The 25,856-nt window shown below is 39.9% G+C and overlaps 1 protein-coding gene across 1 annotated transcript; it reads left to right on the top strand.

The window, feature by feature from the left end:
- The first annotated feature begins 218 nt into the window (after window positions 1-218).
- Window positions 219-25,856, top strand: LOC148481216 (vomeronasal type-2 receptor 26-like). The gene is made up of 4 exons (XM_088453822.1): window positions 219-258; window positions 9,537-9,654; window positions 17,464-17,469; window positions 24,943-25,856. Exons 2-4 carry the CDS (start codon window positions 9,537-9,539, stop codon window positions 25,854-25,856), a joined length of 1,038 nt encoding a protein of 345 aa, XP_088309948.1. The 5' UTR covers window positions 219-258.

Genomic DNA, 25,856 nt, shown 5'->3' with positions numbered 1-25,856 from the left:
ATCCTCACAGAGGTTTTCTGTTTTTTCCCCTCAAGATGGGTCACCCAACTATTTGTTTTCCTTTCCCTGGCCAGGTGTGTTAATACTTTGTTACCAATTCTGACGGGATTAACCTTTTTACAGGTACTCCCATGATGACTAATTGTCGGGTGTGGTTCATAGGCCATTCATACATTTACTGGGCTAGCAAACATCCTTTGGCCTCTCAGGCCCGGAGTTTGTCAGGTGTTAGCAAGGTGCAGTGGTTCGGAGTTAGAGGTATGTGCTGGTCTGGCCTTTTAAATGCATTGTTGTCGGCAGAAGCTAAATTTGGGACCCATGATTGGGTGGTGGGTCATCTAGGTATGTGATATTCCTTGCTGAGTACTACAAGTGCCAGAATCTGCATTAACCCCCATGCACCAGCAGCTGTATAGGCAATGTATGTGATATTCCTTGCTGAGTACTACAAGTGCCAGAATCTGCATTAACCCCCATGCACAAGCAGCTGTATAGGCAATGTATGTGATATTCCTTACTGAGTACTACAAGTGCCAGAATCTGCATTAATCCCCATGCACCAGCAGCTGTATAGGCAATGTATGTGATATTCCATGCTGAGTACTACAAGTGCCAGAATCTGCATTAATCCCTATGCACCAGCAGCTGTATAGGTAATGTATGTGATATTCCTTGCTGAGTACTACAAGTGCAAGAATCTGCATTAACCCCCATGCACCAGCAGCTGTATAGGCAATGTATGTGATATTCCTTGCCATCCTGCAAACCACAACTCCTAATCTATATTTGCACTAATGCAAAATTAGCTGGGTATTTAAATTATGTGTATAATTTTCTACATGTCTGTAATTGGTTTTGTTTAAATATATGGGAATCTTTTATGAGTTGCTAGCAATAGTCATTACCTGTGTTTGGATGGGGTTCACTGAAGCACAGTTTATAGTGTCATACTGCCTGTTTTCTTAAACTTAGAGCAATGTATGTCCACTGATCAATTTGCATTTCAATCAACTGACCAATTGGCTCAGATGAGGCTAGGGTCTTAATCAGCCATACTATTTCTGAACTTTCAGTCCTAGGGCAGCTTGGTGTGGTTATGCATTAAGTGTGGTTAAAATCAAGTGTGCTTTCTGAACAATTAAAAAAGCAGTTGAAAAACATTGAACAACATCTAATACCAGGTAATTACAAACCCATTGCTTAATGATGTTGATTGGACTAATATAAAAAACATAATGTATCAAAAACTTCTATTTCTTATCTCACTACATGGAATCATCTCTAAGACTACTATATCCTTTACTTTCACTGCAGCTCATCCTTCTGTACATATTGCTGCCTCATTAATCCATTCTCCTCTTACAAACACACATGAGCTTTTATCTTATCTATACACATTGACAATTACATCTACAACCTGTCGCCATAAACATCTATCATATAAATCCCGCCAATATATTTATATCTCTCTCATTCTGCTTCTATTAGCTGGTGACATATCACCAAATCCAGGCCCAACACACATGCCACACCCACAATGAGCTATAAATCCAGCTAACCTTATAAATATTGCGTGCCTCCCCTCACCCTCCAAGTCACTAAAATGTGCCTTATGGAACGCACGCTCTGTCTGCAACAAACTAACATCCATCCATGACCTCTTTATTTCAACTAACCTCAACCTTCTGGCGATAACAGAAACATGGCTCATGCAATCAGACACTGTCTCCCCTGCTGCACTTTCATATAGTAACCTACACTTCTCACACACCTCCAGGCCTGGTAAATGTAAAGGAGGTGGGGTAGGACTATTACTCTCCCAATCTTTTACATACACAGTTCTCCCACAGGTACCTTCACTCACATTTACATCATTTGAAGTGCATTGTATCAGGACTTTCTCCCCTTTCTCTCTGCGAGTTGCTGTTATCTATTGCCCACCTGGGCCACCGCAACAATTTCTGGAACATTTTTCTGCCTGGCTCCCTCACTTCCGAGCCTCTGACATCTCCACCATCATTTTGGGTGATTTCAATATCCCCATTGACAGTCCACAATCTCCTCACGCCTCCAAAGTACTCTCTCTAACCTCCTCTCTTGGCCTCTCCCAATGGACTGACTCTGCTACTCATAAGGAGGGTCACTGCCTTGATCTTGTATTCACCCGATTATGCTCAGTATCTGATTTCACTAATGCTCCTCTCCCTCTCTCAGATCACAACCTTATCACCTGCACAGTCTCCTCAATTACATCAACCTCAACGTCAGTGAAATCAACCAAACCTCCTAAAACCCGCATCAATATTAATGCTATTAACTTTCATCAACTATTAACCTCTCTACAACAACAACTCTCACCAATTTCTACATTCACTTCTCCTGAGACTGCTGCATCACACCTAAACCAGATTCTAGAAAAAGCCCTCGATGAGCGACTTTTTAATACATTTAAACTGCATCTTACCCCTCCATCACTCAAACCTCCTGCTACTATCTGTGCACAAGATTTTGCTTCCTATTTTAGGGACAAGAATGATGAGATCTGAAATGAAATGGTATGCTCTTCCTCAGCTAGTGACCTGCTCAATTCGCTACCTGTATCCTCTGGCACATTCTCTTCATTTGATATCACAAATGAAGATGAAGTATCTTCCCTCTTCTCATCCTCCTACTCTATTACCTCTCCTCTAGATCCTATACCCTCACAAATTAGTAAAGCTCTGTCTCCTGTGCTTATCCCAACCCTAACTAAAATCTGTAATCTCTCTCTCTCTCTCTCTCTCTCTCTACTGGCATCTTTCCATCACTGTTCAAGTATGCAGTGATTACTCCTATTCTGAAAAAACAAAACTCTGACCCCCAACACTCTCTCAAATTACCGTCCTTTCTCCCAGCTCCCATGCCCCTCCAAGCTACTTGAGAGACTTGTCTACACTCGCCTCACACACTTTGTTAACTCACACAACCTATTGGACCCACTTCAGTCCGGCTTCCGTTCCCAACACTCCACAGAGACAGCACTGACTAAGGTAGTAAATAATCTGGTCACTGCCAAGGCTAAAGGCCATTACTCACTCCTAATTCTTCTAGATCTCTCTGCTGCTTTTGACACTGTTGACCACTCTCTTCTCATACAAACACTACAATCCTTGGGTTTTAAGGACACTGCTCTTTCTTGGTTCTCTTCCTACCTCTCTGATCGCTCTTTCACTGTTCATTTTTCTGATTCTGCCTCCTCTTCACTACCTCTATCAGTTGGAGTACCTCAAGGTTCTGTGTTTTATGGCCTCTGTTATTCTCAATCTATACCTCCTCTCTTGGCAAACTAATCAGCTCTTTTGGATTTCAGTACCATCTGTATGCAGATGATACTCAAATCTACCTATCTTCCCCAGATTTATCACCAACTGTACTGGTCCGTGTCACTGAATGTCTTTCTGCAATTTCATCTTGGATGTCATCTCGCCACCTGAAACTTAATATTTCTAAATCAGAATTAATTACATTTCCACCAGCCAACAGCAGTTACCAACATGATCTCTCTATCATAGTTGATAAGTCGACAATCCACCCTTCCCCACAAGCTCGCTGCCTTGGTGTCATCCTTGACTCTGAACTGTCCTTTGTTCCCCACATTCAATCTGTCTCTAAATCATGTTACATACATCTAAAAAACATATCCAAAATTCGACCGTATCTCACACACGACACTGCAAAAGCTCTAATCCAAGCACTTATTATTTCCTGCCTTGACTATTGCAATAGTCTCCTTACTGGTCTTCCCAAAAACAGGCTATCACCATTACAATCAATTATGAATGCAGCTGCAAGGCTTATCTTCCTTGCCAAACGTTCATCGTCTGCTGCCCCGCTCTGTCAGTCCCTTCATTGGTTGCTGGTTTTCTACCATATTCAATACAAAATACTCTTACTTACACATAAGGCTATTAACCAAACCACACCAACATACATCTCTTCACTCATCTCAAAATATCGCCCTACCCGACCTCTCTGCTCAGCACAAGATCTGCGTGTCTCATCCCCATGCATTACTTGCTCCCACTCATGGTTACAGGACTTTCTTAGGGCTGCACCCACTCTATGGAATGCCTTACCACGCAAAATACGACTTTCCTCTAGTCTCCAATTCTTCAAGCGATCCCTGAAAACTCACCTCTTCAGGCAAGCTTATCAGATCCCAGAACCGCGCACACAACCTTCATAGTTTCCATATCTAGTTACATCCCCTTTTACAGTCCACACATAACCTCACACATTGTCTTTCTCTCACATCCTCATGACATTTGGCCGACATTCCTGTGTGACTGGATCATGCAGCCAACCAAGAAACTGTGCATTGTGGCTGGCCCAAGATGCAATATATAGCACCTATCCTTGTATATTACTGCCTATTTCCCTATAGATTGTAAGCTTGCGAGCAGGGCCTTCCTACCTATATATCTGTCTGTTATTACCCAGTTTTGTTCTATCAATGTTGACAATTGTAAAGCGCAACTGAATATGCTGCGCTATATAAGAAACTGTTAATAAATAAATAAAATAAATCTAGGAGGCAACAATCTGGGAACTTGTAAAGGCATAGAGCTCATACATGCAATTAGGAGGGAATGGCAGACAATAATTGATGGATGGCCAGGAGTAAATTTAGTGTAATCAGACATAGGACCTCATTCAGAGTCGGTCGTAAGTGGCCGCTCGGTCGTACACCTAACGACTGAGAAACTGAAAAAGGAAGCAATCGCACAGCCGGTCGGTCACAACCAAAATGACGCCCATACGTGTACAACGCACCTCCTCTAGCTAGAGAGTGATAGCAGCTAGCAATCGAGTCAATCGTTGTCAATCGTTGTCAGTCACTGTATGTTAATTTTCTTCTGATGGTTGCTGCTGCTTGTGTCGTATTGTTCAAATGTCATTTAGTTCATGCTGATGTTTTACTGGTAGTGCGTTTGTAAATAAAAAAATATTTTAAACCCGGATTTTGGAATAATAATGTTGTGTTGTTGTTAATTGCATGTTAAAATTACCAAAAAACCGCATAGAATAAGCCATCCCCATGAAATTTATTTATTCTTATTATTTGCTAATGCCAACGCAGCTGATTCAATTACAAGCCAATTAGCAGTGTTATTAGCTTCAACAAATGATTATTAGCTGCTTGCATTGTGTGGCTCAAAATAGAAACATCAATAGTATCGATTGTACTCTGGGGCTTGCAAGAGCACGTAGCCAACCCCCTGTATGATCTGCCAGGCCTCGAACCTGCTCGCAGAGTGACGTTTTACTACTTCCTGCCTTCTATGTTGGTCATAGCAGGTAAATTATGTACGCCCCTAACACGCCCTTAAAATGCTGAGGCATGCCTGCATTTTCAGACCACCGCCCCCATCAACATCCACAAACGTCCTTTCATGTCAATCAATTCTCGGAAGCCACTTCCGGCTCGTAAGCCGTACGATATACAGCATTTTGGATTGCAAAGCCTCATACGCACATGCGAACAACTAACCATGCGCATGCGCGGTTTGGAAACATCGGATGCATACGACCGATCTGCCGGTTACGACTGACTCTGAATGAGGTCCCTACTTCCCAGGCGTTTTTGGAGAGGGTCTTAAAGGGGTGCAGCATTGGATAGGGTGCGTAAGAAGGTCAACGCAGCAGCGTCCAGTTTTGTCATCAAAGCAGGAGGGCGCGAGATCAAGCATCCATGCATAAGATACGTGGAGGAAGGTTTTTATAGGCCTAATGGGGAGCATCTCATGGGTTTGGGCTTAGAATGGTTCATTAGGGACCTGTACAGCTTCCTCAAAGTTTGATTGGGTGGCGGGGCTCGGTTAATTCGGCCAAGTTTTGGCAGAAAGCAGTGCTCCTGGGTGGCCTATTATGGCGCTAAGAGTGCCTGAGTGGCATTTTCCCCTTGACAGTGGTGAGTTAGTCATTTCCTAAGGGGGGGACTAGGCCATCATCTTAGGGAGGGGTCAATGCTATGCCAATTAGGGGAGAATGGTACCATTTCAGGCCAGTTTACGCTTGGGCGGGGATCCATCCTCATTATTTAGTTAAATAATTTATTTGGCTGTGGCCCAGGAGTGCTGCTTTTTTCTGCCACCGATCTTTCAATACAAATTCCAATTTGATAAATAAATTTTTGGCTGTGTCCTCTTTAAATTCCACATATGCCTCCAAGCGTTTATTTCTAGTTAGTGGTTTAAGTTAGGAGCAAAACGTATTATAAAAATAATGGGTAACTTAGTAATAAATGCATCTAAAATGTTGCACAGTAATGGATTAACAAGATTGGATTATTGAGTTCCTGAGGAGTGCTGTCTGTATGTGGTTAGATTTTTTGTCATTGGTTTAGAAACCCCCCTTTCAAAATCCCGCGTTTGCCACTTATCCCAAACTTTGGACTTTTTTGCCCCCAAAATGAAAGTACTTTTTTGGGGTGATCTATCATATTTTTTAAACTTTTTTTGATGCAGTTTACCTTTGGGGGACTGTCCCAAGGGTGAAGGGGGGTGTTACGAAGTTTTCACCCCAAAAACCCTAATACTGCAGTTTTTTTCTACACGTATTCAAAAACTTTTTCACCGGTTCCATTGCATTTAGTTTCCACACCAGTGAAAAGTCTCCAGAATTGAATACGGAGGAAACTTTTCACATGGCGAAATCAAATAGATATATGGATAAAAGGACCAACAACTAAAAAGTGAGTTATATGGACGGTTTTATCTTATGCTGAGTGGGAAATAGTCACTGTTCACTACTACACAGTGCTAGACACACTAAAATGTATTTTACCTGATGCACATTATTGCTACAAAAGACTGTGGATTACTTATAAACACAGAGACACATATATATGTGGTGGACTTTGTGATAGGAGCTGCTAGAGAAATATATACGATAACCAAAAGTGGTATCACCGTATAAGGAAATTTGCTACATGTTTTAAATCTTACTTCAACATTGGATACAAATTAATATAACAACATTTTGAACAGTTGGACTTACGAGTCTATTTTTTAGCTATTATAGCAATGAAGCCTTATTGAGGGAAAATCACACTGATATTTTTCATACCAATATTGTTTTATTTATGTTTTTATTAGCCGGACATGGCTGTATTATATTAAACTGATTTTTTTGCTATTTTTTAATAGTTTATGAGTTAATATGCGCTTTGAATGAGAAATTTCTCTATTGTTAAAAGTGATATTGTGTTGCATTTGTATACAACCATTACGATATATATATTTTTTATTAAAATATTTCTGTTTTTTAAACCTATTATTATTTATTATTTTTTGTTATTTTGGTACTACTTTTTGATGCTCAGTTGATTATCATTGGAACTGGGTAGTCCTTAAGCGCAGTAAAAACTTTCATTTTTCTGTCTAAAAAAAAAATAGGGACACCGCAAAAAAATGTAATCAATTTTGGGGTATAAAAAATATCGGGATCAAATTTTAAACTAATGAAATAAATTCTGGAGGTGTTCCCAAGTATGCGGCAGGTGTTTCAAAGAATGCGGGAGGTAGCAGCAGGTGCATTTTTGAAGAATTTAAAAAATGTACCTTAGGGACTAAAAATAGGCTTGCACCCATTTTCATGTACCCCAAATTTGATGCACCTAGTGCTCTTCTTCACCCCTTCTTCGCTGTCGGGAAAAAACACCTGCCGTGGCTATTTAAAAATCCATACTTACCTTCCACAGACCAAAATGGGGAACTCATAATGATCCCTCATGTCAGGTCATCATTAGGGGTGTCCCTGGGTGCTTTCCTGAAAATTCCCGAATATTTTCTGATACTCACCTTTCTGCCGGGTCCTGTTTTCTCACCTTTCAAATTCAATACAGGGATAAATGTGATATATCACATTCACAAGTATCAGTAAAGGCAGATACATGGGGCCATATTCAATATGTGAGCAAAAATTCCATGCTGGACTTTTCGCTCCAAATCGAAGGTTTGACAGGGATAAAATATCAGGCGCGCAAACCTCCGATATGGAGAGAAAAGTCCAGCATGGAATTTTTGCTCACATATTGAATATGGCCCCATGTATCTGCCTTTACTGATACTTGTGAATGTGATATATCAAGTTCCTTATGTTAAGTGAGCAATTAATTACTGCTACAGAATCATGTTATGTTTCACAGCATTGCAATCAATTACCTCTTATGGGCAGGTAAACAATCACACCTGTTTGATAATCTTATTTAGAGATGTTAATCATATATATATATATGTGTTTGTGGACTGTGTTTGTACCAATGTGTTTGCACTTACTGGTATTTGTGTGAGCAGTCTATATTCAGCTGATATTCCAAAAGAATAGTTGCACTGTTCCATGTTAAAATAACAATAGTATGTGAATCCACCTCTAGCGCTCCTCTGAACCCAAATTCACATCAAACCATGTGGTAGATATATTAAACTAATGATCACCATGAATGAGTCCACTTGATAGTAAGCAAATGTACACCAGGTCCAATAGGAACTTCTTATACACAGATGATTGATGACATCTAAAAAAATCTCCTCCGTTTGTGTGTTATTAACACCAATAGGGGGAATAGAAGAGAAGCCAAAAAAATAGTGCAGATCAAACTTGGACATATCAGACGCTTCTGATGAAGGACTGATGTTCCGAAACGCGTTAAGCGTGGGCTAAGTGGTGGAGCGCTTCCTGGAGTACCCCTTCCTGTGTGGCATATCCGAGTATCCGGAACTGGGTTATTGCCTTCCCTCATTTGTCATATAGAAGGTGAAGGATGGAGTCCTTGGGAGTGCTGTCAGTCTTCCACCATTGATGTTTTTAAACAAATGCCTGTTTAAACCTGCATGCTGTAAGTGCAAACTTGTCATTAAAACTTATATGTCCAAGTTTGATCTGCACTATTTTTTTGTCTTCTCTTCTATTCCCCCTATTGGTGTTAATAACACACAAACGGAGGAGATTTTTTTAGATGTCATCAATCATCTGTGTATAAGAAGTTCCTATTGGACCTGGTGTACATTTGCTTACTATCAAGTGGACTCATTCATGGTGATCATTAGTTTAATATATCTACCACATGGTTTGATGTGAATTTGGGTTCAGAGGAGCGCTAGAGGGGGATTCACATACTATTGTTATTTTATATGTTTTTGAGTTGTGTGGGTGTTTACTCCTTTTGTGTCTTCATCACCTGCTGCACCTCAGTATTTATTGCGCACTGTGTATCTAAATTGTTTTTCTACTGTTCCATGTTGTTTGCATTTTAAATAAAGGCCCCCATGCATCAGCAATTCTGCATATTGCAATCAATTGTGTATACAAATATTTCTCTTTTTTAATCTATTGTGGCAATTCTGCAATCGATTGAAAAAGGGAAAAAATTTTATACACAATCGAATGCAAATTGCAGAATTGCAGCAATCAACGGCTGATGTATGGGGGACCTTAAGATGGTGATGATCAAAGGCTAGTAATACTACTTAGCTTTCACTTTTTGATTTTAATAGATGCCACGAGGTCGATGTTCTGAAAAATGTCATAATGGTTTCAGAAAAGCCCCACAGGGAGGAAATCATGCCTGTTGCTTTGACTGTGTGCCGTGCTCTGAGGGAGAAATATCCAATGGTATTTGTATACATTTTATTTTGCTTAGCAAGTAAAAATGATGGGCAGAGAATTATATGCACATAAGTCTTTAGTCACCCATAAGCATCTAGCAATATGATGTTTAACAAGTTACTGTTTTAAAAAAATATAGTATATACTATCCAATATTAATGGGTTGTCACTTACAGAAAGACAGTACACAACACATCATATTTTTGTTTAATAGACATTATTCAAACCCTTGCATTTTAGATCACAAAGATACATATTTATTATGCCTTTATCACTTTCATTCAGCTTCTCTTTATGTATTATTAGGGTATCACAGAATAGAATGGAGGTAACTGCTATGTTCCCTATATTTTGTAGCACAAATACAGTACCGTTCCCATAGAAGTATATTTGGATTGTGACATTGGCAAATGTATCCAGTTCTAAGTATTTAGCTATTTATAACTGCCTTCCAATATCTAATACCTCTTTTCCACAAAATACCTGGGTACAACCTGGGTTTTCAGACATGGTTCCAACCCAGGTCAGACACCGTTTACACAGCACCATCGTTCTGGGTTATTCTCAGGTCAGCCCTGTGTACACTAAACCTGGGTCTGCTCTGCTAAACTTATGAGGTCATAAAAAATGGAAGGTGACTGCTCCACAACCACCAATCAGCTCCTTTTAGGCATGACCCAGGTTGGATAACCCAGGTTTAGCTGTTTACAATGCACCATTAGCCAGGTCTATCCTGAGTACAACCCTGGTAGCTACCTGGGTTGGATTGCCAGGTCACTTGACCAAGGTTATTTTTTAGGGACCCTTTTTGTATCCGGTAATTAGGTCTACATTGTCTAAAAAGACCATGGCCCTCATTCAGAGCCGTACGCTCTGAGCAGAGCGCACGCTCTGAATGAGGGCCGCCCTCCATGAAAATGGAGCATCCTCCTGGACGCTCGTATAGCTGTGGGTCACCACCCACAGGCTATACGAGCGTGCAGTTTGATGGCCGTGATGGTCTTGACCATCGCGACCATCGAAACTGCGAGCCGGAGCCTGCGGTTGAGGTTTTCAACCGCAAGCACCGGAGTGATTTTGGCTCAATCAGAGCCAAAATCACTCCCACTGACATCACTAGTGATGTCAGTGGGCCGGCTTCTGACGGGAGGCATTCCCGTGGGAACGCCCCCGTCAGGGAGGCTTGCCCCCGGCACGCCTACCAAAGGGGGCGTGCTGTCAATCAACATCGACAGCACGCCCCCTTTGATCAGACACAACGAGCGAAGGACTTTCCTTCGCTCGTCGCATCTGGTGCATGCGCACGACGGAGCTCCCTCCGTCGTGCGCATGCTCAGTGCACACCATCGACCCACTTGCGAGCGGACAGCCGCTTGCGAGTGGGTCTGAATCAGGCCCAATGTTTGGGTAGACAGTGAAAGATAGACAAGAAATAGGTCAACAGGGACTGAAGGTCGACAGGGTCTGAAGGTCGACACACTAAAGGTTGACTGGTAAAGCAGTCAACAGGTATCAAGGTCGACAGGCAGTAGGTCGACAGGGACTGAAGGTTGACAGGGTCAAAAGGTCGACAAAATAAATGTCAACTGGTAACAAGGTCGACAGGTATGAAGGTCGACAGGTGGTAGGTCAATAGGGACTGAAGGTTGACGGGGTCAGAAGGTCGAAACACTAAAGGTCGACTGGTAACAAGATCAACAGGTATGAAGGTCGACATGGTCATTAGGTCAAATCTCATATGATCGACATTCAAATGGTCGACACATGGTTTGTTTTGTTTTTTAGCCCTAATATTTACCCTAACATTCCTATTGGGGCCTAACACTAACCCTCCCTCCTGGTGCCTAACTCTAACCATCAAGGTAAGTGCCTAACCTTAACCATCTGGGTAAGTGCCTAACCCTAACCTGTCAAAGTAAGTGCCTAACCCTGACCATCAGGATAAGTGCCTAACCCTAACTATCAGAGTAAGTACCTCACACTAACCGTCTGGGTAAGTGCTTAACCCTAACCATCAGGGCAAGTGCCTAACCCTAACCCAACAGAGTAAGTGCCTAACCCTAACCATTGGGGTAAGTGCTAACTATCAGTGTAAGTGCCTAACCCTAACCATTGGGGTAAGTGCCTAACCCTGACAGTAACCCTAAATTAAAAATGCATGCAGGCTATACCTGCTGGGCCCTGTAGAACTATTGCATAAGACAATATTTATATTTCATTATGCACCACACTATACATAATCAACCTCGCACCCACCACCCAGGGGTTCTGGGGATAGCCCTGGGCTATCAGCCAGGGCCTGGGGTGCACTGAGTAAGGGGACCCCTTTATTGGGGTGGTCCCCAACTCCCCAGGAATCCCCAGCCCGGGCTGACTAGTAGTCAGGGGTGATTCTGCGGCTGGGGGGCCCGGTGAAAGGTGCTGGTTCCACTTGCACTAAATACAGGGGGCCCCTACATCATTTGTCCCCTGTATTTTGGCAACCAGGACAGGTTCTCAAAAGCCTGGTGCTGGTTGTGCTTAATACAGGGGACCCATACATCGTTTGTCCCCTGTATTTAGCACAACCAGTACTGTGGCTCCAAAGCCCGGGGCTGCTTGTTTTCTGGGGAGGGGGCTACGCTTTTTTTTTTTTTTTTACACACTCAATTTTTAACATAATTGTGTAGATCTCACTGCTGCATTCATCCATCTGTGACCTATTGATTTGATTTTCTCAGGTATATACTCACTACCAGTGAGCCCTCTGTCACCCACTGATGCCCCCTTAGCACTGCACCACTGCCACTGCTCTGCACCACTTCTGCTGCTGCTAATCCACACTCCTACAGTCATCTCACACTCTGCACCTACCAAACCCATATATCCCAACATTTAACGTTTGAGGAGGTACAGGTCACATGTGGGCGTGGCTTGCTGTAAAAGGGGTGGATCCTTGCAGCTTCCCCTGTTTTTGTCAGTTTGGGGGTGTGCCCAGCACTCTCCAAGACACTGGGCAGCCCCCAGGATCTCCCTACACAAGATAAACAATGCGCACAGCATGTTGTCCTCCTGCACACCCGTGTGCTCTGCTATGCAGAAAAGTGGTTTGTGCTCCCCCCAACTTAACCCCAACAGCAGGACACAGCAGCCCACAGGTGGGACAGTCCCAGAAAAACGGGACTGTCCCGCTGGAAGTGGGACAGTTGGGAGGTATGCAAACCCACCTCCTGTGTGCAGTCCCCTCTTCCACCCTCTGTCGCCCACTGATGCCCCCTCTGCACTGCTGCTGCCACTACCCCACACTCCTTCAGCCATCTCACACTCTGCACTTCACAAACCACCCTCCTGTGTGCTGTCCCCTCTGCCTCCTGCGTTAGTGTACCATTTTGTTGCGCTTCTCCCCTGCAGGTAACCCGGTTTGCTCATCCAAACCCTGATAGTTAATAAATTTTAAAAAAGCTATAAAATTCCATAGACAAAAAACCTTAGTTTCATATGTCCCATTAAGGCTGCTTAGACATGATCTGAAAATTCACAAAACCTATTGATTTTCTGCCACTCAAACTCCAAAAAGCAATTAAATTACGATCATTAAGGCTGACGCCTTAATGGACGTGTTCCTTGTGCAGTACAGATATAGAATGCCATCACACCCTGTGATTAACAGCAGATTCAGCACTCTCACAGAATGAGATTGCTGTCACTCTCAAAATGGTGGAGCTGCTAATTCCCAGAATTGTGTGCTCATTAGAATACACACATGCAGTCTATGCAAATGAGATCAAAGCAGAGAATAGAGCTGTGCAGATAGGTTAAAAGTGATGTGGATGGGGGGAGGAGACACAGCAGCATGGATAGATGAGACACAAAAGTGTGTAGAGGAGGGAAGATTAAGCAGTACAGAGGGAGGGGGTTGCCAAAGTAATGCAGATGGGTGGAAAACAGTGGTGCGGATGGGGAGAAACTGAGTGGCATGGTTTGGGGGGACAGCAACGTGGATGAAGAAAGAGTGCGACAGATGAGAAAAAGACAGCAACATGGCTGTGGAGAAGGCACGGATGCAGGGCAGTATGGCTGGGCAAAAAAATTGGTGCGTATGAGGGAACACAGACTATCATAGTTAGGAGACCACACAGCAGTAGGGATTGGGGAATATATAGCAGCATGGAGGCATATAGGGGAAGAAAGTGTACATGCATAGACAGAGTTTGATATTTTTAAGCAGTGAGAAGGATGTTGGAAGCCATTGAGATTGTTTTGGTGATCAAATGGGAAGATTGTGGGCACTGAGTGGGATGTGGGAGCCACATAACTGCTCAAACCTCAGTTGCATAGACTGCATGTGTGTATTCAAATGAGCACACAATTCTGGGAATTGGCAGCTCCACCATTTTGTGAGTGACAGCAAACTCATTCTGTGAAAGTGCTGAACCTGCCATTAACCACAGGGTGTGATTGCCTACCATATATGTATTGCGCAAGGAACATGTCCATTAAGGCATCAGCCTTAATGATCGTAATTTAATTGCTTTTGAAGTTTGAGTGGCAGAAAATCAATAGGTTTTGTGAATTTTCAGATCATGTCTAAGCAGCCTTAATGGGACATATGAAACCGTAAGGTTTTTTTGTCTATGGAATATATATATATATATATATATATATATATATATATATATATAGCAGGAAGTAGCGGCAGCGGCACTCCTCAACAATAAGTATATAGACAAATAAAGTCCTTTACTTCAACGTTTCAATCTGTGCAATTTTCGTCAGGAAGATAACAATAAAACATAGACATACTTACCTTAATAACATATGGAGTCCACCTTGAGTGCGGCCATCTCCGTTCATCTGAGAGGGCATCTGATGTCATCGCGCAGCACCACGCAGCCCACGTGACGTCCAGAGCTCCTCTCACTATGGCAACCCGGAGAAACAAAATATATTAAGTGATAGACCTTCACCAATGCATGTACAGAAGGATCTACCAGAAAAAATCTATCATAATGTGGGTGATACATTCAAAAAACATGAACTTAATATAAACAGATGTATCAAAAAAGAGATCAATATGTATCTCCAAAGCCGCTAATACAGTAAAAGAGGTGTCTCTGAAAAAAGGCAGAGAAACCCTAAAGATGAAGTAGCAAAAATACTAAAGAGCATTATATATATAACACCAGAGTAGTCAAAACAGGATAATGATAATGTCTCATTGAGACCATGGGGCTGAAGAGTATTAAGTCGGTGAAGCCAGAAAGCCTCACTTTGTAGCAATTTTCTTGCTCTATCACCCCCCTTGTGATGATCTGGGACCTGTTCTATCATTTTATATCGCAAAGTAGAGAGTGTATGTCTACATCTGCGAAAATGGCGAGCCACAGGTTGTTCATTCTCTTTATCAGATAAGGCCAGACAAATGGCAGACCTGTGTAAGGCCATTCATTCACGAAACTGTCTAGTGGTTTTCCCTATATAGAGTAATCCACATGGACAGCGTATAAAATAAATTACAAATTGACTGGTACATGTCAACACTCCCTTAATACTAAATCTTTGTCCTGAATGTGGATGGACAAAGCTATCACCTATCTCAAGAAATCCACATGTAGTGCATCCCAGACGCTTGTAATTCCCTCGCTTTTTGGTCAAAAAATGGGTGGAAGAAATGTGTCCGAAGCCAGTGATGTCACTATGAACAAGCCAATCACGAATATTTTTGCCCCTTTTGTAGCAGGGTAGTAAACTGGAATCCTTAAATCTTTTTAGCCCAGGGTCAGTGTTTATCATAGGCCAAAATCTTTTTGCAGTGCCCACTATGGTCCTTCTAGCTGGACTGTAACTGTTGACCCACACTAGTTTCTTATCTATATTTTTTCTCTGAGTTATGTTACCACTGTCTTTGGGGCAGCTAAAGCTCGTATTTTGGCTTCTACCAAAAGGTTACATGAATAACCCCTGTTGATGAATTTCTCAAACATATTCTCCAGCTGTTTAAGATCATCCTCAGGATCACTGCATATTCTATGTATCCTAAGGAACTGAGAATATGGCAGCACCCTCTTAAGATTATTTGGGTGGAAGCTGGATGCTAGTAACAGTGTGTTACGGTCTGTGGGCATCCTATATATTGAAGTTTGGATTTTACCTTGTGCTACTTTCACTGAGACATGTAGAAAATGGACCTTTTCCGAATCAATCTGGTAATTGAATTTGATATCACTATCCATCAGGTTAATGCTTGCCATCATGTTAGTAAATTAATCTTTACTGCCTAACCAGACAATAAATATGTCGTCTATGTATCGTGTGAAGAACTTGGTCCTCCCAACGTACTCAGGTCTGCTGAAGAAAAGATCTTGTTCTACACAATACATGAACCCATTGGCATATGCCGGAGCTGCACATGAGCCCATGGCACATCCATGGGTTTGTAGGTAGAAACTACCATCAAAGATAGTCATTTCTTGTCAATGTGAGCCACAGCAATTCAATAAAAAAAGATAAGTCATGTCCACAATAATGAGGATTGTTAGTCTATAGGTGTTCCATAGCCATAATGCCCCTGATGTTGGGGATACTTGTGTAGAGGCTGATGACGTCATCTGTACATAACCAACATTCATCCGGCAAGGTTCCTAAAGTCACAAGTTTTTGAAAAAAAGAGGTGGTGTCTTTTAGGTATGTCTTTTCAGCCTGTATCACTGGTTGTAAATGGAAGTCGATGTATCGTGATACTTCATAGTTCAAGGATTCCATTGCCGATATAATCGGTCTGCCCGGTGGATTAACAGGGTCCTTGTGAGGTTTGGGTAGTGTATAGAAGACAGGTACTATTGGTGAGGTTGGTAGCAATTGATCTCGAGTAGATTTGCTGATGATTTGTTCATCTACAGCTGATGATAATACTATAGTAAATTTTGTATGATATTTATTGGTGGGATCCCCATCTAACTTACAATATACTTTAGTATCCGCCAATTACTTCAATGCTTCATTATGGTATGAGGAAATGTCCTGTATCACTATTCTGCCCCCTTTATCAGCGGGGCGGATAGTTATGCTGGTATCACTGCTAAGTTGCTTAAGGGCTGCCAATTTGTTTTAGATAAGTTAGGATGTATTTTATTACAACATCCTTTACATTTATTAATGGAAGCATCAATTGCATTAGTGAATCCTTTTATAGCCAGATTGTTAGAAACTGGCTCAAAAGTAGATCTTGAATGACTTGGCTGAAAAGTAGGGGTGTCAGTCCTTAGACTAGGTTTATCATCAAAAAACTCCTTAAGTCGAAGTTGTCGGTTAAGTCTATGTAGATCAATTTGACTAGTCAGCGTATCATGCTGTACTGTTGGGACAAAACTCAATCCCTTATGTAGTACACTTAATTCATCAGCCGTAAGGATTCTTTTGGACAGGTTGCAAACTACTTCTTCTTTTTTGGTAGCTGTTTTCTTCTGCCTCTGCCACTGACCTCCTCGTCTTGTGTACAGTCTGGGGGGTGATCTTTTTTGGCTCTTGTAGTTACCCCTAAAGGGGGCCTGTGAGAAGATTGAGCCCCACTTGTGCCAGCACATTCCTGGTCTGTTGACTGTCCTCCACTGGAGGTATCAGTTTCCAAGGCAACTTTTTATATCTCCTGTTGGGGCCTATATATTGTGATCTTCTTGCCCCTGTCGGGTTATTTGCCCATGAGTAATAACATTTTTCTTCGTAATCCTTGTTGACTATATTAAGCTTATTTTGATTAAACTTAATTAGATCACTGCAATATTTTTCTACTTGTGTTTGTAATTTGGTTATCCAGTCACAGGTATTGTCATCAATTAGTGTCTGGTGATGTGTGGTCTCAAATGCATCAATGTTGTTCTTTATTATATTTAACTCCCTACCAGACTCCTCAATTACTAACAAGATGAGGTCAAAAGAAGCCTAATTCAGTATAGTCGCCCATTTCCTGCAAAAATTGGGATTAAAACATCCGATGGTTGGTATATTGCGGATACGGAATCTCCTCTGGATTTTTTTATTTCTGAAATAGTCACTTAAAGTGACCCCATGTAGGAAGAAATCTACTTCTTTCTTTTTCAATCTGTATAGCTGGGTATAAAAATAGTCCGCTGACTGTTGAAGTAGTCAAATTATCCTTAAATAGGATCTGTTCAGCATCTGTGTCAGAAAATTTAAATGGTCACCCAAAGGTAGATCCACATTTATGAAGCCTAGACCTGTTGTTTGGTCTGTTGGCTGTGACATACTATAGCACAATATATACTGCAGTATCACAATAACAGAGATAATCCCTATAGTCCAAAGAAACTATATGGTATGGTGCCCCAGCAAGGGTAGTGTGTACTCCAACCGAATCACACATAGCAAAAAGCTTGGCACTCCTCCTCCAACAATGATCCCGGGTGCCCTCCGCAAGTAACAAAAAATGTACGAGCTTTAGCTGCCCCTAAAGACAGTGGTAACATAACTCAGAGAAAAAATATAGATCAGAAACTAGTGTGGGTCAACAGTTACAGTCTAGCTAGCAGGACCATAGTGGGCCCTGCAAAATGATTTTGGCCAATGATAAACACTGACCCTGGGCTAAAAAGTCTTAAGGATTCCAGTTTATTACCCTGCTACAAAAGGGGCAAAACTATTTGTGATTGGCTTGATCATAGTGACATCACTGGCTTCGGACACATTTCTTCCACCCATTTTTTGACCAAAAAGCCAGGGAATTACAAGTGTCTGGGATGCACTACATGTGGATATCTTGAGATAGGTGATAGCTTTGTCCATCCACATTCAGGACAAAGATTTAGTATTAAGGGAGTGTTGACATGTACCAGTCAATTTGTAATTTATTTTATATGCTGTCCACGTGGATTACTCTACATAGGGAAAACAACTAGACAGTTTCGTGAAAGAATGGCCTTACACAGGTCTGCCATTCATCTGGCCTTATCTGGTAAAGAGAATGAACAACCTGTGGCTCGCCATTTTCGCAGATGTAGACATACACTCTCTACTTTGCGAAATAAAATGATAGAACAGGTCCCAGATCATCACAGGGGGGGTGATAGAGCAAGAAAATTGCTACAAAGGGAGGCTTTCTGGCTTCGCCGCCTTAATACTCTTCAGCCCCATGTTCTCAATGAGACATTATCATTATCCTGTTTTGACTAATCTGATGTTATATATAATGCTCTTAATATTTTTGCTACTTCATCTTTAGGGTTTCTCTGCCTTTTTTCAGAGACACCTCTTTTACTGTATTAGCGGTTTTGGAGATACATATTGATCTCTTTTTTGATACATCCGTTTATATTAAGTTCATGTTTTTTGAATGTATCACCCACATTATGATAGATTTTATCTGGTAGATCCTTCTGTGGGCTGCGTGGTGCTGTGCGATGACGTCAGATGCCCTCTCAGATGGATGCAGATGGCCGCACTCGGGGTGGACTCTGTATGTTATTTAGGTAAGTGTGTCTATGTTTTATTGTTATCTTCCTGACGAAACTACACAGATTGAAACGTTGAAGTAAAGAACTTTATTTGTCTATATACTTATTGTTGAGGAGTGCCACTGCCACTACTTCCTGCTTTACATTTATTGTTACTTGCGGAGGGCACCCGGGATCATTGTTGGAGGAGGAGTGCCAAGCTTTTTGCTATATATATATATATATATATATATATATATATATAATATATTATTTAAAAAATCCTAAATTTACACATAAATAATACTGGCTATAACGCTCTTATACCAACTTTTGAGTAGGATATATCATTTTTAAAAATGGGCTATAATATTTTGAGTTGATACCATTTATTCCACTGCTGTAATGCACATTAATTTATGGGTTCTGGTTTCTAAAATAATTAGTCCTGAAAGGAAGGCTAAAATAAGTAAAGTAAAATATTCCCTAATAGTGAAATGAGAGTATAGGGGCCTGTGTCTACTAGGTATACTGTAAGTAAGGAGACATCACTAGTCTTATAGCCACAGACACCACCAGACACTTCTGGCAATGTCCAGTAGTTCACACAAATTTTCATTAGTATAAAACAAGCTGAAAGGGTCTGTAGCGTGTTCCACTGCAGGAATGCTTACCAATACCTAATGAAAATTTGAAGGAACATTAATTCTGTATTAAATATATAAAAGCAGTAGTAATAAAACATAAACACCATAAGAGAGTACATAAAAAGTGCTCATATACCTAAACACATGAAAAATATCTAATGTTGCATGTAAATTATTATAAAAAGAGAAGGGAGTTGATAAAAATGATGGATACAAGAAAAAATCTAAAGGAACCACTGAACTTAAAAATCACAGTTTAATTATTGAGTCATAAACGTTTTGACCTAATGAATGAATTCAATTTCTGCTTGAGCAAATGTGTTTTCTATTTTTTAAAAACAGCAATATAGTTGTGAAGTAAACACATTAATTTATTTATTTACCCAACAATTTGTTGACACATATTATAAGATTCTTATAACACTTCATAGATATGTACATATAAAAAAACATTGCACATACTGTATATATTATGAATGTTATCCTTCACAGAAATATTTATCAATATAAACTTTTTAGAATTATTCCTCAGTCCCAAATAAGTCCTATGTTATGGAGCAGAAATCATAGCATACTAATTGTATAGTCAATCAGAATGATATGAGTATTTGTTATAATGTTTCAATGCAAACTTAAATTAGAGAGACATCCATTTCTCACGGATTTCCCACTACTATATTTATACCATTGATGGGATCAAGTTTCCCTGTCTGTGTTCAGATATCTACTCTATTATAATGGAATGTCCAGCTACCTCCCTAACCACTGCACCCTGAACCTAACCCTCCTGGGGGAGTGCGTAACCCTATCCTCCCTCTGGGGGTGCCTAACCCTAATGATCCCTTCCTTAGCCTCACCCTAAACCTCCCAGAGACATGCCTAACCCAAGTCCACCTGAGAGCCCCCAAAACAAACCCTCCTGCTCCAATGGCTCTCCGCTCCTGACACCTGGCTTACCTTCATTCAGTATGTCGGGCATCGGGATTTTGGTGTGGAGAAAATGATAGGCATCATGATTTTGATGCCTATTGTTAGTCCCATGCTGGGATTTCACAGTCGGGGAGCCGGCAGTTGGCATTTCGACTGCCGGCTTCCTGACCGCATACCGTTGTTACAATGTATTTGCTGCTTGCAATTCTGTAGCAGTGCGATGACTGGAACTTCCAAAAATAAATAAATCAATTCTTTTCAGTATTATGACCCAGTATAAGACCTTCTTACGCATTTATTCTGGCCCAGCCAGATTTTTTCAAAGGAAATTGGTGCATACTGGGAGATTCTTGTATTAGTCTTTTATTTGTTGCACTCAATCATTTAATTAATATCATGTGTTTAGGTGTTTGTTAGTTTAAATTTTATAAAGGGATTCTTATGTGTTTACATTGCATATTAATAATCACTTATAATAAATTAACATAAAACCAATATTTAGAATAAAAAAACCTTTATAAATATGAGTTGCAAGGAGAATCTATTGGATTGCAGCATCTATTTCGCTTTTATTTCTTAATTAGGTTATCCTTAATTTCCATATACTTTCCCATCTGTTTGAATACCATATCACTACACCTCACTCCCTTTCCATGTATATCAACTGATATTCATAGGAAAAATATATATATAATTTAATTCAATTTCCTATAATCCCCTTAAGAAGTAACTCCAACATTTTCCATATTGCCTCTGCTTGTTTATACTGTACATATTCATACTAGATAGCAAAACCCTAAATTTCCATCCCCCCATTCTTCACTGATTCAAAAACCACACCAATTGTATGGATACATGTCAAAATAAAACTGTTTTATGTATTAACAATATTGTACTGTACTGTTTTTTATTTAGATCAATTGTTTCATTTAAACCCCCTGGAGAAAGACAGTTGAATTCATTGATACAATATACTTGCCTAACACATAATCGTTTATACCTATCTCTCCCTCTAGATGTATATTTAATATGTGCAATGGCAGCTATTCTTAAGTTACTGATATCATTGTAATGGACATCCAAAAAATGTCTAGGGACACTATGAATCCTTAGACCTTTTTTCAAATTACACTTGTGTTGCTAAATCTAATTCAAAGTTGCCTATTCATTATTTTAATATATATTAGCATGCAACCACACTCCAAAAGATATATACAACAAGCAGTTTTACAATTAAAAAATATTTTATGTCATAGGTTTTCTTAGAAGTGGATAAGTATACAGTTTTTGATTTATCTTCTGCATGTTAACACATTTTACAACTATTCCTATTACATTTAAAGATCCCCTTCAGTAATGATGGTACCCAATTGAGATTTTGTTTACTTTTTGAATTACCCCTAGGTTCAAAGAATGTAGGTGACAAGAAATGTTTTAGGCTTATACCCTTTTTGAAGATTATTTTTGGTTCTTCCATTAGAATTATATTTAACATGGTCCATTTGTAGAAAAGGATAAGGTCTTAATATGATGTGCTAAATTAAATGGGAATATTTATTGTATTTGGATACAAAAAATGAATCTCTTTCTAAAATATTCTCCATGATACTTTTTTGAGTGATTTTGAGAGTATTTTCTCTATCTAAAATATTCACTTCTTCTAAATATTTCTCTTTTAGGGACAGAGGATAACCTCTGTCCTGGAAGTCTTTTATAATTATCTGAGATTGTTCAAGAAATCCGTTATTCGAGGAACAATTCCTTTTTAGTGTAAGCAGCTGACCTTTAGGTATGTTGTTATGACAAGGGGTATAGCATGCACTATTGTAATGTAAATAAATGTGAGTATCAACCAGTTTCCTGTTGGTACAAGTTGAGATCTTTATATAATTAACAGAAATATTCAAATTAAAGCAGTTTATGGAGATGCTGTTTAAAGTGTGTGTAAAATTCAAATAATATTCATTATTATTTAGATGTGAAACAAAATCTAGTGCCAAGGTTTCATCCCCATCCCAAATAATAAATAAATCATCTATAAAAAGGCCATAGAGAACTAGCTTTGCACTAGAGCTACTCCCCAACACATGGTACTCCTCAAAGTCAACCATGTAGAGGTTGGCATAACTCATCACAAACCTGGTCCCCATGGCCATCCCCATCACCTGTAAATAATGGACACCATCAAAGAAAACGTGATTGTGAGTGAGTATAAATTTAATTGAGTCTACAATAAATCTCTGATATATTGTAGCTCAAACAGATCACTATGATATTTTAGTGCTCTAGCTTTTCATTCCAAGCCCTTGTTATGAGGGATGTTAGAATACAAGGATTCTACATCCAGAGTTAGGAACTTGTACTTTTCCTCCAAGTGATATTTCTTAAAAGGTTCAACACATGCATTTAGTCTTTAATATGTGACTTAAGTGTGATCACTAAAGGTTGTAAAAAAAGAATCTACATAATGTGAAAGATTAGACATGAGGGACCCATAAACCAAAATAACAGGGCTCCCAGGAGGTGAAAAAAGTGATTTATGTAACTTAGGAAGGTGATAATAAACCAGTGTGACTGGAAAATTAAAAAACATATATATCCACTCCTTTCTGGTAATGAGTCCATCTGCTACTGCATCATCAAATAATAAAAAAAAATGCTTTTATATTACTCCAACGGATTTTTATTCAAAACATGAGATAATACTTGATTATTTAATTGTGTGATATGCCTCCTGCTTATAATCAGAAATATTCTGCACCATTTCACCCACTCCCTTGTCAGCTGCTTTTATGATATTATAATCCTTTTGTAGGTTCTTCGATACAAGTAATTCTCTAGAAGATAAATTAGAAGCATTACTTTTTTTCTATTGCACACAAAGGGATTTAAAACTATCTAGAGTACTTTTATAAAAGCTCTCTACAAATGGACCCTTTTCATGGACAGGACAGAATTCAGACTTTAATTTGAATTTTATATTATTTTGTTATTTGTCAGACATGTCATATAAGTGGACAGAATCATTCTCCTCCACATGATTTTCTTTATAAGGTTCTTCTAAATATTTAATTATACTAATATCCTCCTCATCCAATACAATAAGGGATACATCTCTACTGTACTTCAATCAATTTTATGCAAAATATTTATTTCTGCATAGTGAACGGGTGTATCTGTTTAATTCTATAAATAATTTTAAAATATTTGGTTTGGTTGATGGTGCAAAATTTAAACCCCTGGTCAATAATTTTCTTCATCTTTAGTTAAGTTTCAATTGGATAAGTTAAAAACCCCTTTACAGGCTATCTCCACCATTTCCATGCTACATCTCTTTTCTCCTCTTTTTCCTCTTCCTCTCTTTGTCTTTTGGAAGAGTGGGGGATAGCTCCAGAAATGGATTCTTGTGCTGGAATAGTTTTAGATTCAGATTGTGGCCTCTTCCTAAAAAAGGGGACTATTTTGAGGTCTGGTCAAATTTATTTAATGATCTTCAGGTCGCGTGGTGCTCGGAGGCTCCGGGGGCAGGGGGGAGGAACAAGGGCTGTTGACAGATGTAGTTCACCAAGCACCCATTACAGGATGGGGGGGTACACACACGTGGGGTCACACACAATGGCTGTCACTCACACACACACATACTCACAAAAACTCACAAACACTGACATACTCACCCTAACTGAAGGAGATTGGGTCCTGATGCTGGATGCAGAAGACACCGCTTCGGAAGGAAAGTAATTAATGACTAATTAAGCTAATTGGAAACTGACTTGCTTGGAGGTGCGAGAAAAAAGACAGGGTGACTTCTACAATATCACCACATCCCATTTTCAGTCTCTTAATTTATTAGCAAAACCAAGCAGTGGTGGTAAAATACCCACACCTCAGGGCTTTTTAAAAAGCCTACCTTCAATTGAATATGCCCCATAGAGTGTGAATCAGACGCATGCACAGATTGCTCAACAGTAAAAACATCAGCATAGTGTACAGCTATGAATCAATCCCTGCAAATGTACTAAGGTAGATTAAAAGATTTAAAAGGTATAAATAACTATATCATAAAAAGGGAGCTTGTAATACCCTTCATTTTGACCGTAAGCAGAACGTGTATTCAAATTATAAATGTAGACCATATCTCTTATGGATTGTTTGTTAATGAAGTTTGTACCCCTTTCCTCTTATTGAACATATTCACTAACCAAGTTATGGAGCAATAAAGATAAAGTGAGATTTAGGGACTATAAGCATAACATTACTGCAAATTTTTTTATTTATGTCACATTTTCCCACAGATAATGAAAGTTGTGTGAAATGCGCTGATAATGAATGGCCTAGTGACACAAAGAACAAATGCATTGCCAAGGTTCAGGAGTTTCTATCATATGAAGTGGACCCTATAACCTCAGTGTTTTCTGTCACAGTTATATTATTTTCTGTGATCATTTTCTTCATAATTGGACTATTTTATTCATATAAGAACAAACCAATTGTCAGAGCTAATAATAGGAACCTCAGCTTTATTCTCCTCATGTCTCTTATGTTATGTTTACTCTGTGTATTTCTTTTCCTTTGTCGCCCAGTGGATATAACCTGCATGCTGCGCCAACTCTCCTTTGGAATCTTATTTACTATTGTGGTGTCCTCAGTCCTGGCCAAGACTATCACAGTTTGCATTGCTTTTAAGGCTACAAGACCTGAAAGCTACTGGAGAAAATGTCTGGGTGTCAAACTACCAAATGTGTTAGTGCTGATCTTTTCATCTGTGCAGGTCCTGAATGGTGTTATCTGGTTGTCAGTTTCTCCTCCATTTCAAGAGTTTAACATGGACACATATCCTGGGACTATCATCATCCAATGTAATGAGGGTTCTGTGGTAGCCTTTTATTTCATGTTGGGTTACATGGGGTTCCTGCCATCTGTGAGCTTTGTTCTGGCTTTCATGGTGAGGACATTACCTGACATCTATAATGAGGCCAAATACATCACGTTCAGCATGCTGGTGTTCTGCAGTGTGTGGGTCTGTGCCATCCCAGCCTATCTGAGCAGTAAGGGGAAACATATGGTCATTGTAGAGGTGTTTGCTATATTAGCTTCATGCATTGGGATACTAGGCTGTATATTTTTCCCTAAATGCTGCAATATCCTGATGACACCTGAAATGGATAGAAAAGAACATGTGTGCTTGGGAAAAATCAATTTCTTATAA

This window comes from Taudactylus pleione, unplaced genomic scaffold (genome assembly GCF_031769625.1).
Source record: "Taudactylus pleione unplaced genomic scaffold, aTauple2 ptg000592l, whole genome shotgun sequence".
In the NCBI taxonomy this organism is placed as follows: Eukaryota; Metazoa; Chordata; class Amphibia; order Anura; family Myobatrachidae; genus Taudactylus; species Taudactylus pleione.
The sequence above is the reverse complement of the archived record's forward strand: the minus strand, read 5'-3'. Positions and strand labels throughout refer to the sequence as shown.